At 41.3% G+C, this 14,672-nt stretch overlaps 1 protein-coding gene across 1 annotated transcript; it reads right to left on the bottom strand.

Annotated features, from left to right (window-relative positions):
* Positions 1 to 383: 383 nt before the first annotated feature.
* tmc7 (transmembrane channel like 7) lies at positions 384 to 13,958 on the bottom strand. The gene is made up of 16 exons (XM_080029117.1): positions 13,817 to 13,958; positions 12,351 to 12,612; positions 5,666 to 5,814; positions 4,943 to 5,098; positions 4,767 to 4,852; positions 4,523 to 4,668; positions 4,274 to 4,421; positions 3,373 to 3,555; positions 3,092 to 3,237; positions 2,813 to 2,927; positions 2,384 to 2,481; positions 2,012 to 2,195; positions 1,795 to 1,925; positions 1,478 to 1,633; positions 1,313 to 1,391; positions 384 to 1,200 (listed from the first exon to the last, which is right to left on the bottom strand). Exons 1-16 carry the CDS (start codon positions 13,830 to 13,832, stop codon positions 991 to 993), a joined length of 2,265 nt encoding a protein of 754 aa, XP_079885243.1. The 5' UTR covers positions 13,833 to 13,958; the 3' UTR covers positions 384 to 990.
* Between the last annotated feature and the right edge of the window lie 714 nt (positions 13,959 to 14,672).

The raw sequence follows: 14,672 nt of genomic DNA, 5'->3' as shown, positions 1-14,672 counted from the left end.
TTAAAGGAAAAAGGAAATAAAATTACGGGACAAAAACCACGAATTTCATTTTTTTTCTCATCAGTTTCATAACAAAGGTAGTCACAACAGTCATATTATTAACATTATAAAGTAAAGAAAGCATGTTTTCCCAAAATATGAAAACATTATTTATTGCAGAAACATACCCGCCATCCAAAGCTATATTAGAGCTCTTAGCACAGTCTAAGTTTAAGTGGTCTTTGGTTCAGACATTCTTTTTTTTAAATAGGGTATATTACCTTTACATCAGAGGGGGACACTAGCCACGGTTGCCTCGTGCCATTTTTTTTCTCTTTCCAAGCAAAATAACTGCTTTTAGACAGAAGTAGGCCAGATAAAAAGGTAGCAGGGGTCAGCAAAGGTAAACATCAAAATAAACTTTATTTATTTGATGATCTAATATGGAAGAAACACACACAATAGAATTAATCTTTCATTTACCAGATATGAAGATACTGAAGTTGCTTGTTTGTTTCATATTTGGTGTTGTGTGCGTTTGTTTTGTATCAAAATATCAGAAAAACAGTCATGTTCAAAACAACATGATTACAGTTTAGTGTTTGAAATGCATTTGTTCTTTGCATTATTGATCATTATTGGTTAACGGTAGATAATGACACATAATAAACACAATGAGAATATGCTTGTGTTAATACATTTAAAGTGCATAAAACTCCAGTGGTAATAGCAATAAAAGTCCTTCTCAGAAGGAAAGATGACAGTACATACAGTAGAGAAACACACCACAAAAACATCTGGCCAGCAATGACTTGATCACTGCGGCTTCCTTGTAGTTTTAAAAAGAATCAGATTGTCACAAAAGAACACAGAAAGTTAAGACACACAGTATACAGTATATAAGCAGACCCAAAGAAACTCCAGAGTTGTAGAAAAAGAGTTGCAAAAAAAAGAAGATTATTTGAGATATTTATCAGTCCAGTTTGGTACGTGCACCGCTGGGTCCTTGCCTCACACATGTGTGGATGAGTCAGGAGGTGGGTGTGCCAGGAACACACCTTCATTGAAATTGCTGGAGAAGCTGGTGTGGTAGCAGGGGCTGCTGCTGCTGCTGCTGCTGCTTCTGATGCGAGGCTGAGTTTTAGACACGGGGGATCTGACCGTTGTCAACCTCTGGGCCTGGTAGAGCTTTTGGATGAGGAAACGCTTGTCACGGCCCTCCTGGGAAACACACAGATCCAAGTTGATAATCAAGCATGGCCAATGTATGATTAACCAATAGAAAAAGAGGTAAGTAGATTAAAGGAAGACATAGATTTTTGAGTAGACCTACCATGACTAGCTGATCCCTAAGTTCGTTAATAACTCTCTTGTGAGCTCCAGCTAGTGCAATCACATAAAACATGGCCAAACTGCAGAGGAATGGAAGAAAAAAACACATTTTACCAACAGTTAAAACTTGAGTTTTGCAATGATAATCAATGATGTGAACACGTACCATGTGAAAACAAAGAAGGAGACAGCAAAGGCCTCTGATGAGAGAGCGTAGAGGAGTGTTTGGATGCCATCAGGGAGCTGGGAGACTGTATCTGGCATCACCTCCCAGGAGGTGTTGTAATTAACAAATGGCCCACAGGCCTTGGAACAGTTTATTCTGTGTAACAGGGGATGAGTGAATGAGAAAACGTGAGGAGAAGAACAGTAAAATACATGAAAATGGTTGATGTCAATACTTCCACTAAAGCTTTTCTTATAGCTAACAAGAAAAGCATAAGTGTTACTACCTAACGGCTGATTTATGAGTGCATTACTCACTGTGCTACACTGACAATGACAGGCACACAGGCCAGAGCCAGGCCTATCAGCAGCACACCAAGGAAGAAGAAGTTGGAGCTGGAAGCTCGGAACGGCCTCGTGGCCGGACGGCAGTTGTTTACCAATGACACCTATAAGCAAGGAGCAGACACTTTGGTATCAGAACAATCAGAAACCCTCCCTACTTCTGACTTTGACCCCAGGGAAGAAAGATGACCTTTTTGATGTAGAAAATGAAGAAGTATTTAATGGTGCAGATGGCAGGCAGCAGCGGGCTGTAGAACGTGCCGATCCAGCAGATGGTCTGACCGTAGACAATCTCCAGCACATTCTGGGGAATGGCAAACTCCTGTTGGCCCCACCACTTCACCAGGCTAAAGTTGCAGTGGTTCACAATCAGCCTGAGTAGCACGGGGGGAACACAAGCTCAGGGTTACTTACGACTTAAAAACAGAGGATGAAAAGGATCTCCATATACACAATACAATAGTTTTATAACCTGAGAAAGGCTTTAACAAAATACTGTAGAGAAAGAAATATTTTTATGAACCTTGAAAAAAATGTTTACTTTGGGAAACAGAGGACTTACTTTCTGGGAAACTCCACAAAGATGGTGACCGCCAAAATGATGATGAAGTCAAAGATGGTGAGTTTGTACATCTCCTGGCCGACACGGGTCTCCCAACACTGTGGTAAGTAAAGAACCACCATATGTTAATTAAAAGATATACCTTAATACTACTGTATAATGAAAAACCCAAATGAGAGACAAAGGAGTGAACCAATGCAGTGCTCAATTGCTACAGCAAGCCATTTTTATCAAGACCAATACAAATACACTGTGCACTTTATCAATTACACTCTGAGTAATATACATGTAAATAGACAACAGTTATTCAGGAACAAATTAAATACCCTGCTTGTTGACAATAAAGATACATTAGTTAGGTGTTGCCACCTATGCATTATCACAACATACCATTGTATAATGTATGGGGAATGCAGCAAACTGACTTACAGAGTAGAGCAGATGGTTGTAGCCACAGCCGCAGGGCTCCCCATTACATTTAGTGATCTGAGACCAGAGAGAGAAGAGCAAAACCCCGATACTGGTCAAGCGCATGAAGACACACCTGTGAAGACAAAGGAAGGAGGGAGGAAAACGAGCAGAAAGAAGGAAAAAAACGTTATAGAAAATACGTTTTAAAATACAGAATTTCAGTGGGTTTTGTAGCTATGTGGCTCATGTGAAAGAATGAGTAAGCAGTGAACCGATGGCAGCCCAACAACACCGTACCTCATGAGGGTGAAGCGGATCTCGAAGGCCGGGGAGTAGTCCTCATAGTTGATGATGACGTTGAAGAGGAGGGGGGTGACGAAGTTGGCCAAGGTGATGACAATGGAGGGTAGATACTCGTAGATGAGGTCCACGATGAAATTCTCCTGCAGAGCATTTGACAGGTTATGTTTTGTCTGCTTTTGTATATACGTTTGACTCACTTTTCCCCGAAACCAGCAAGAGGATATTAAAGGGTCAGCAACCATATTTTATAAAATGCTAATCGTGTCAGTCATTACCTTATTATTTTTCATCTGTGCTTCCTGGGAGAAGACGGTGGCCACATAGATGCTGTAGAAGCAAGCGGCCAGGACCCCGATGACAAACAGGTTGAGGATGATTCGGAGGAGGTAAATCCGACACTTCTCTTTGCGGGTGCGATCTTTGATTTTCCGCTTGATCCTCTCCTCCTCCAAATCCGTCTGGGGAGTTCACCAGGTGGGATTTTAGAATGAGGCAGGGAAACGTTTTGGGGACGCATGGATGAAAACACCAATGACAGCCAACAACAACCAAAAAAATAATAATTAAAAAGGGTAACATAATGTGCTAATTTTCAGGTAAAACATTGTAATTTGGGTTTCTACTTTTCATGGTGATGTGTCGAAAAAACCCTTTATATATAGATATATATCACAGTGCCATTGCTGAATCTCCTCTTATTAGCCTCTGCCAGAAACACTCCCTTTTTAGAGTCTGTTGGCTTAAGCCCCGCCTTCCAAAAAGCCCAGTCTGCTTTGATTGGACCTGGATCTAACTGCCAGTATGAATATTACTGCCAGTTAAGAGAATCTGAGGGGATTTTTTATCAAAAGGTGGAGAAATTGCTACATTAGGTTGGAAATTAGGCGTGGCTTCTCCCTTCTTTATGTCATCTGAACACAGCTTTTTAGAAAGGTTGAGAAAAAAAAAAAAATTGGAGTCTCAAGTCACACTGGTGTCCCATATTAATGTTGAAAAAAACATGAAAAAGTGCATTTTGCAAAATAAGTTACCTACAAATAAATTAATCTGGGGAAAAGCGATAGGATTATACTTTCCGACACTACACTACAGAGGTTACATTGTACACAACGTCTCATTGCTCCTGCTAAATTATGTCCTGTAAAACATCAGGTTGAGCAGAAATGCGTCTCTAACCTTGAGCTCATAGAGCAAACTGCTCCTCTTCAGCCGTGCGGCGTTCTCGTTGGTGATGCAGAAGTCCCAGCCGGCAAAGATCTTGTTGCAGAAGCTCTGAAAGCGATCCTCATCCTGAACCAGGTTCCGTTTGAATCCCGCAGCAGACCTGGGAAGAAAAACAGTTATCCAAAGTGAACAATGCTTCCAGGAAACTCATCTTTTCAAATCAATTTCTTTCACCATGATTTTGCCTTTCCTGTAGCCTACCTTTTGACAATCCAAATAAGACTGAGGACCAGGTAGGCTATGGTGACCAGCAGGTAGGCCAGCGGCAAGTTGTAAGTGGCCTTCGGAAAGTCTATTGTGTTGACCATGTAGTAGCCGTAGAAAAGATACGTCTGCTCCAGAAAGCCCTGCAGATTGAGACAAAAAAAAAAAAAAAGTGAGCCACGAGACCAAATGCAAACGTTTTTCTCTTACGGAGATGTAAGTGTCAAGTGCGAGAACGTACTCCACCAGACAGTAGATCTGTGATGTGCTCGTGAAAGATGACCAGACCTCGACGGGAGCTGCTTGGATACCTGCTGCACACGCCCACTGTGGTAAAACACACAGGAAGACAAAGTGTGAACATGGGACTAATTCTACACTGTTGTGGGTTCAAAACAACTAGCGTTCCCCTCTCACCATCATTCTGGTTGTAGGTGATGTTCCCCGAAGCGCTGGGGGCAACGATGATGGGCAATATGACGAAGCCAAACATGAGCAGAAAGATGAACAGGTTGAGCGTGACCAGGAAGCGCAGGAAGGAGAAGTAGGACAGGATCCCCGTGCCAAACATCCCTGTACAATGGAAGGGAGGAGAGAGCAAAAGTACATTAACAAAAGTACATGGCCTCATTTCCACTGTTCAGTTTGCTAGGTCACGGTTTGGTACTGAATATTAACCCTAGATGTGGCATGCTGCCCTTACTTGTCAGGCAGGGTATATGCTAATGTGACATCATACCGGCGGGACATTGCGTAGCCCGCCAATAAATTAAAAGAAGAGGGAAAACGTCACACAATAAATAAAAGCATTTTTTCTCAAAACACAAGACTCTTCACTCATGCCGAGGTGACAACACGAGACTTATCTCTTGCACAGAGATGCCGATTCTCTCGACCAATCAAAAGTGTGTAGCACCACCCTTAGGGATATTTTGGGACGGCTTTGTACCACAACGAAAGGGTGACAAATTCAGGTTACGGCACGGTACACTTATTTTTCCCTTCCTCAACATTTGACAGTGGAAACGCAAATAATTGCATGCTGTACTGTAACAAAGCGAACTGTACCGCTCAGTGGAAACGAGGCTATAGACACGTGTGAAGTTTTGTGACAGTCCTTGTCATGTTTCAGTCTCTCACCCTCTATCAGGTGGATGTCCCCCCTCCACAGCTTCATGGAGCTCAGGAACTGGTTTGCATCGTCCCACAGCCTCCTCAGATTCCTGCGTGTGCTTCGCCTCATAAGCCTCCAACTGCTGAGGTCCTGAGCGTCCTCCAAGCGCTGCGTGCTAACAAATACCATTTAAACAGTGTTTGTTAGGAACTCTTGCTCTTTGACGGAACACTGAACATTTTGGAAAACATTGATTTTTTCAGAAAAGGGCGGTCAGGATTAGGCATGGTCCGATAACCGGTTTCAAGGTATACCGCGGTTTGAAAAAGACAAAGTTTCAAAACCGCTATTATTTTCCGTCATAACATGGTAACAAGGTATAAGCACCATCCGCCACACTGGACGTTAACATACAAGTTAAATACTGTTCAGCATATTCCTGCATCATAACTTTTACTAAAAGAGAAATGTGTAGAAAGTGAGTACGTCTCAAATCTGGTTGAGCTGCTCACTCAAAGGACTGCTTTGTATTTATCTCAATTTCGTTTGGAATAATTAAATTATTTTTCATACTATGTTATCAAACACGTGTATTAATGTTCAGAATATTATATGTGTTGTTCAAAAAAATTTTAAAAAATTGTGTTCAACCGGGAAAAAAATTGTTTTGTTTTACCCAGTAATTTCAAAATAACACACTTGAGAGCTATACATCACAATACTGGTGCATTTTTGCTTAATAGACTAGCAGGAGGGGCCCTCAGATTTTCAGGTACCCCTACCCGAGGTAGAACAAACCTCAACAATGATCTTTTTTATCTTTAGAATGTCCTGTTCATGAAATTGATTCTTGAGCATTTTTATCTTTGGGCAAAATATGTTTTTTTGGTTATTCTTTAGAACTACCCCAGTCCCTCAAAAAGAGCCAAATTAGGCCATTCCGAATAGGGGGTATGTGACAAAAAAGCCCATAACTTGGGAATGCTCACTCTTTTCTTCATCAGATTTGCTGAGGTACTAACCAGGAGTCTGTCCCACATCACCAAAAAGTTAGAATGTAATTTACCAAAACATTTATTGAAATAGAGTCCTGTATACATAGCTTTAGTTTAGGCGGAAATGGTACTTTTGTAGTGATAGGAAAAGAGGGTTCCTTTACTTTTCTCTCAAATATCCCCAAAACATAAATCCCTACCAAATATACCATTTATGTATTGTCTAGGATGCTATTGAACAATAACCAGTGGTTGTATGAAGATATCTATTACAGTTCAATTTCTAATGAGATTTTTCTAGAAGTACTCCTCCACTGAAATAGCCATATTAGGACATTCCGAATGGGGGATAGGTGGCTTAATAGCCTATAGTCCAGCAGATATGTGAATGCATTGTGCTTTTTATGATACAAACATGAGGTTTGGCACACTGTTAGAGCATGCCCTTAGGAATATTTTTGGCTATAGGGCATCGCCAATTTTTCCTATGGCGCCCACGGCGGCCACTTTTAAAAATGGCCACCAGCAGCTCTTATAGTACCAGTAGCTTGGGTTGTAGAGCACCTAGGATCTTGATTATGGTGTCTAATCCTACATTTTCAATGATGGACAAGGCAGTGGTGCTATTTAAAACATGCTAGAAAGTACCCAACTTCATATATCTGGCATTCAGGGAACAAAATTGTGGTAAAACCTTCAAATATTAGCGGAGTTATGCATATTTTCATGAATTACAGAATCAGTTCATGAGTTGTATGCTGACCTTATATTGCTCTAGGTTCCGAAGGAGCTAAGTGATATAAACAGTTACCACAATGAAAGTACCAGGCAAGGTAAGTTGCAAGCAGTAACTTTTACTCACATAAAGTTGTAGGTCACACCCAAAACACATAAGCATATACTGTTCATTATTTGAAAATAAAAACATGGGCCATTTAAAATAAACAAGTGTTGTCAATAGTCCTTTTAGTCTGTATGTTTTGTGATCACTTCGGTTTAATCAATCACTGTCAGTGGTTCTCTGTTAAACTGTCTGTAACTGGTCCTGTGACAGTTCTTGGAAAGGATGTGTGTAGCAGTCCAATGGATGTGTGTATCCTGGCGACTGGTACGTCCCTACCACATGTGGAGTATTTCATGGGTCGGTTCCTCGTCCTGGAAGGATCACACCGGGAGCTCTGAATGGAGAGGGATCTTCACAGTGGATCTCACTACGTGTAAATGTTATACAATAATCATACTGAAGCATAACAACATTGTTAACACCACACAATGTGGTGTGTACTTCCCCTTTTCTATGACCAAGCCAAAACCGTTTGCCATGATCCGCCATTCTATGAATGTGGTGAAGAAGGCAGTGGATATTCTGAATCCTGGTCAGGTATCAATCATCACTCTGGATCAACCTCTGTATGCAGTGGCAAAACAAATCCAGTGGACTTGGCCAGCAGCTCATGGTGAAGATAACTTTATTGTGATGTTTGGTGGGTTCCACATTGAGATGGCAGCAGTCAAGGTACTTGGCGTCATCTTGGAAGGTAGCGTGTGGACAGGAGCACTTGTGCAAGCTGGAGTTGCTTCAACAGGGACAGCAGATTCCTTTATGAAAGCCTGTCACGTGACGCCCCTGCCATGCTCATCAGGTCGCAGCCAGCAGCCTATATCTTCTCCTGCGGAGGGCTTTCACCAAGTGCATAAATTACCTGGAGTAGGGTAATAATCCTCTGTCCTTAGAAGACTGGTGTAGTGAAAGAGCTTTGTCATGTCCCCAGTTCCACTTCTGGTCCATTGTCCTGCAGCTGGAAATAGATTAAATGATCTATGTGCGATCAATAAGAGAGGCCAACTTCCTCCTCTTTATAGATGGCCTGACCAAGATCGTGCTTTGGTTCTTTGCTTTGGAACACACCCACTATGCCAGATGGATACCAGTCCACTTGTAGGACACACATCCTGATGTCGAGTAGACCAAACATGCACAATTGGCGTTTGCAAGAGAAGTTAAAGAACTAACTAGCGCTATACACTCACTGGCCACTTTATTAGGTACAGCGGTTTTCTTGTTAACACATAAAACTTATCAGCCAATCGCATAGCAGCAACTCAATGGATTTAGGACCTGAACAGGACAACTTATTAAAGTTAAAACAGAGCATCAGAATGGGGAAGAAAGGAGGTTTAAGTGACTTTGAACATGTTAATGTTGATAGTGCCAAAAGTGCTGGTCTGGGTATTTCAGAAACTGCTGATCTACTGGGATTTTCATGCACAACCATCTCTAGGGCTTACAGAGAATGGCCCAAAAAAGAAAAAATATCCGGTGAGCGACATTTGTGTGGATGAAAATGCCTTGTTGATGTCAGAGGTCAGAGGGGGATGGGCATACTGGTTCAATATGATAGAAAGGCAACATTAACTCAAATAACCACTTGTTACAACAAGGGTATACAGAATACCATCTCTGAACGCAAAACGCGACCAACCTTGAAGCAGATGGGCTACAGCAGCAGAAGACAGGACAATAAAAGATTAGAAAAGTCTTGCCTGGTCTGATGAGTCTTGATGTGGTTGCGAAAGTCAGATGGTAGGGTCAGAATTTGGGGTACACAACATGAAAGCATGGATCCATCCTGCCTTGCTCCATCAACTATGCCATGTTATAAGTCGCTTAAACCCCCTTTTTCCCCATTCTGATGCTCAGTTTTAACTTCAGCATGTTCTCTTGACCACGTCTACATGCCTAAATGCCTTGAGTTGTGGCCATGTGATTGGAAGATTAGCTTTTTGTTTTTATAAGCAATTGAATAGGTGTACCTCATAAAGTGGTCGGTGAGTGTACAAGACATGGGCAATCCATTCTGTGAATAGAGCACTGTAGATCTTCTTGTATTAGATACTAGGGACGTTGCAGATGAAGCAGTCATTGACAGTGTCAACCAGGTTGAGAAACTTGGACGGGACCAGTATGACGTCTATGTCAATGAACGCCTGGTCAACCAGACAAAGCGAATCAAAGAACACATCAAAAGGAACAACCTCCCTTTATTCAGCCGGCCTCCAGTCCGAGAGAATTCCAGGTCCTAACAACAGCTCTCATCCCTGAAGAGTGACTGCTCCCTGTTCTCTAGGCTTTATATTGTATCCCAGATACGTGATGGAAGTCTGGATGAGTTTCTTTTAGCTCGAAAAACCAGGCATGTCCAATGGCATTGTCACAAATGGGCAAGCTAAGAACTGGAACCAAGTCAGACTTGGTGGGCTGTTTGGCAAACCTGATTTCATCACAAGAGAACAAATCCAACCCCATTGTACAGGTCAACATACTTGATGGGGCTCGTAAACATGCTACGACCTGGTGCTGCTGAGACCTTTTCTAAATATGCACAGAAGGTGTTCTCACCATACATCCTGTCTAAGCTGGAGCATGTCAGCAGAGTGGATGTTGTGTGGGATCAATATTTTCCTGACAGTTTAAAGGCGGAAACACGCAGCAAGATAGATGCCAGGAAGGAGAACAGCCTTGTTGTCGTCAATGCGCAAAAAATCTGTCCGTTTTTCAGGAATGGCACTTGACGGCTCAACTCTTCTACGAACTCCCTGAAGGGCCTGACAGACGTCAACACTGAAAAACAAGTGATTAGCAACCATCATGCTGAAGTCCTCTGCACTCAGCCTCGAGATGTAGAAGTTCTTGCACTATGCACACATGAGGAGGCAGATACCCGCATCCTACTGCACCTTGGAGATGCTGTGAAGGAAGGGTATAACAGTGTATCAATATGCATAGTTGACACAGATGTGTTAGTACTGGCAGCCCACTCTCTCAACATCATTGAGCTGTGGGTTGCCTTTGGAGCTGGAAAGAGTTTTCGGCATGTAGCAGCACACAAGATGGCAACGGCACTAGGTCCAGAATGATGTATCGCCTTGCCGGGGTTCCATGCCTTTACTGGATGTGACACAGTGTCATCTTTTGGTGGCAGGGGTAAGAGGAATGCGTGGGATACATGGAGGAGCTTTGAAGATGTCACAAAAGCCTTCTGTGCATTTGCTGCCACACCTGACTCCATAGACAACTGGATGGAGCCTCTGGAGCGATTTGTTGTATACAGGCCTGTTGTAAACTCCTCTGCTGTGGATGCAAAAAGGGGTGCAGTGGACATTGCAAATGTGTCAAGGCATCACTTCCGCGCACTTTGCCCCTGTGGTGGACTTTTTTCAGAAATAATTATAAATGTGTTGATGGTTTTATTGTTATTTAATTCCCTGAATGCCAGTATGTATGTAGTTTAGCATGTTGTAAATAGTACCACTGCATTCCTCATTCTTGTACAAGTAGAATTAGGCCAATTTTGTATGTTCAAATGATTTATATGCATATGTGTTTTGGGCGCTACCTACAACTTTATGTGAGTAAAAGTTACTGCTTGCAACTTACCTTGACTGGTACTTTCATTGTGGTAACTGTTTATATCACTTAGCTCCTTCGGAACCTAGAGCAATGTTGACTTACTCAGAGAGGGTTACACGGATAAAATAGCAACCTATCAAACAGGCTAAACTGATGTATTGTTCAGGCTTTGAAAAAGATATTTACTTTAGTTGTATGCTGACCTTATATGCTTACAATATAAGGTCAGCATACAACTCATGAACTGATTCTGTAATTCATGAAAATATGCATAACTTCGCTAATATTTGAAGGTTTTACCACAATTTTGTTCCCTGAATGCCAGATATATGAAGTTGGGTACTTTCTAGCATGTTTTAAATAGCACCACTGCCTTGTCCATCCTTGAAAATGTAGGATTAGACACCATAATCAAGATCCTAGGTGCTCTACAACCCAAGCTACTGGTACTATAAGAGCTGCTGGTGGCCATTTTTAAAAGTGGCCGCCGTGGGCGCCATAGGAAAAATTGGCGATGGCCCTATAGCCAAAAATCTTCCTTAGGGCATGCTCTAACAGTGTGCCAAAGCTCATGTTTGTATCATAAAAAGCACAATGCATTCACATATCTGCTGGACATGTGAATGTCCTAATATGGCTATTTCAGTGGAGGAGTACTTCTAGAAAAATCTCATTAGAAATTGAACTGTAATAGATATCTTCATACAACCACTGGTTATTGTTCAATAGCATCCTAGACAATACATAAATGGTATATTTGGCAGGGATTTATGTTTTGGGGATATTTGAGAGAAAAGTAAAGGAACCCTCTTTTCCTATCACCACAAAAGTACCATTTCCGCCTAAACTAAAGCTATGTATACAGGACTCTATTTCAATAAATGTTTTGGTAAATTACATTCTAACTTTTTGGTGATGTGGGACAGACTCCTGGTTAGTACCTCAGCAAATCTGATGAAGAAAAGAGTGAGCATTCCCAAGTAATGGGCTTTTTTGTCACATATCCCCTATTCGGAATGGCCTAATTTGGCTCTTTTTGAGGGACTGGGGTAGTTCTAAAGAATAACCAAAAAAACATATTTCGCCCAAAGATAAAAATGCTCAAGAATCAATTTCATGAACAGGACATTCTAAAGATAACAAAAATCATTGTTGAGGTTTGTTCTACCTCGGGTAGGGGTATCTCGAAAACTAAAGCCTTTTTTGAGCACTTGCTGCTAGACTATAAGGTTACCATACCGTCAGAAGATTATCATATTAGATTATCATTAGTCTGGACACTGTGATGAATATTTTGCTTCCTACTTGTCAGTGCGTTTCTCGGCCATGCTCTTGGCCAGTTCCCTGATGGGTCTCTCCTCCGTCTGGATCTTGTGCTTGTCCTCGTGTCTGACCACGGTGTTGTTCATGGCCCATTTCCCACTGCTGGAGGAGCCCATTCGAGCTCGGGAGACGCTCTTTCGCTTGGTGCCGGTGGTGGACGTCTTCCTGCGGTACAGCATGGACTGGTAGCTGGGCAGCTGGTCCAAGAGCGGGTTGATCCGCGCACTGTGATCAGTGTAGAACACTTGACAAAATGGGGTGGGAAATAATATGATTAGATCTTACAGGAGAGCACAATGTGTTTAATGATGTGGTTATTAACAAGGGCTGCAATTTCATTCAATCCTAAGAGTAATGATATAGTTAAAAAACAAAAGTGTGAAATCAAATGTAATGTTTTGTATTGTATTCTTTAAAAAAAATAGATATGACCTAACCATTAAAGGTTTTTTTAAATTATCCTTGGCTCATGTGCGAGTGTGCCTGCACTGCAGTAAGCCCTAGTGTTTCCTTTTTTTCATGTGAAATGTAATGGTCTTTCGCCACTAAGGTACTCAATGTAGTAGTGACAAAGGATTAACAGAGCGAGAAGAAAAACACAACTGCAAATCGGAGGGCAATTCATACCCTATGTTATTGTATAAATATCTGGGTATTCAAAATTAATGTTTTATTAATTTCCCCTTCCATTGTAGATTAAAATAGTTCCATTCCTTGAGGGGTTTCACCTTTGCCTGTATCTAAAAAATGTGCAGAACACTTTCCAATAACAAAAAAGAAGTTGTGAATATAAACAGTGAGATAGACTGAGTTAGTTTGATGATTCTGCATTTTATTCTACCAATCTGAATATGTGTTTCGTTATTTTAAGAAGAAGTAATGTCACTATGTTTAAAAGGAAAATTAAACAGCCTGCACTGCAGCAATGTAGATTAAGCAATGCGCTGGAATTTACCTCGCTTTTACAGACTTGCCTGTAGTTGTCAGTGCCTGGTCATCACATCCTAGCTACAATGCATCTTATTATAGCCATGAAAATATCAGTAGGACAAGGTGTTGTTGCTTATGACGATCATCGTATAGCTTTCTAATGCGAGCAACAAACAATGAGTTTGACTATGTTTGTGTTCATTGCAGTGAAATATTCACTAGACAATGGCTGAAAAAAAGAAGAAGCACACTCAGCAGGTAAAAGTGCAAACAGCGAAGTTTCGTTACGAAACAATACAACTCCCTCAAAGCTGAAACCCATGCTCCTCAAAACCATTCTTTCTCCTCAAATCATTAACTAGCAGGTCAATGTTGTTAGCCCGTCGTTAGCGGCTGGTAGATGTAAAAGTTTGATGCTAGCATTACTAGCTGGTTAGCTAAGGTAAATTGTTAATTAACTCAATTTGCATCGGTCGGGATAGCTGTAGACACTAGTATCGCGTTGATATCAAGTTTACCTGAGTCGGCCTCCATCGTTTTTTCTTCTGGAAGAATACAAAGTATATTTGTATTGAATAACACTGATTTAAGCTAACAATAAACCTAGCAAACTTTGTGAACAGGGAGTTGACACTCCGCAGTCCGTCCGTCAGGAACACAGCACAGCAGTCAGTCTTTCCCAGAGACAACTTCCTGCATGTAGATACAGATCCAGGAGCAGTTCTGACTCCACACCATGGACATATTTTTTACACCCACACTGTTGGCTATATTATCACTTTATATTTGGCATTTCCTATTTCGCTCGTCTAATTTACTGCGTTTTATTCTTAAATTAGATAAAAAATATTAAACATTTGTAAAGGGCTAATGTTTTGTTCTCTAAAGAGTTAGGCTATAAGAAGGCTAATAGGCTATAAAAAGAAAGAAATATGGAAATTAATGTATGCAGTAGAGGCATAGCATACTTGAGAATGTGTGTTTACCAATCACTTTTTTCTCAAAATCTGCATATCTCCTCACAATCTGCTACCTGTCCGTACTGTGTGTGCGCTAATAAGCAGCCTAGGCTCTGTAATCTGGTGTTTAGACAAAGGGAATTTTAATGAAGAGGGCCCACTTTGTTTATATTCCCTTTTTTACATAGGCCTACCAGTTTACAGAGGCTAGTCTCCAGCTTTCTTTCAGCTCACAGTACAGACAGGTAGCCGATTGTGTGGAGATGTTCACTGATTTTGACAAAAAGTGATTTGTCAACATACTCCAGAATCTATCTATCTATCTATCTATCTATCTATCTATCTATCTATCTATCTATCTATCTATCTATCTATCTATCTATCTGTCTATCTGTCTATCTGTCTATCTGTCTAT

The sequence above is a fragment of the Ammodytes marinus genome (assembly GCF_949987685.1).
Source record: "Ammodytes marinus genome assembly, chromosome: 6".
Taxonomy (NCBI): Eukaryota; Metazoa; Chordata; class Actinopteri; order Uranoscopiformes; family Ammodytidae; genus Ammodytes; species Ammodytes marinus.
This window is presented reverse-complemented; position numbering and strand designations above follow the sequence as displayed.

What these genes read in the sequence shown, in the direction of transcription:
- tmc7 (XM_080029117.1), bottom strand. An exon ending in GTTTGCTCTATGAGCTCAAG is followed by an intron (nt 3,556 to 4,273) that starts GTTAGAGACGCA and finishes TGAACTCCCCAG; the next exon opens with ACGGATTTGGAGGAGGAGAG. An exon ending in TTTGTGGAGTTTCCCAGAAA is followed by an intron (nt 2,196 to 2,383) that starts GTAAGTCCTCTG and finishes CGTGCTACTCAG; the next exon opens with GCTGATTGTGAACCACTGCA.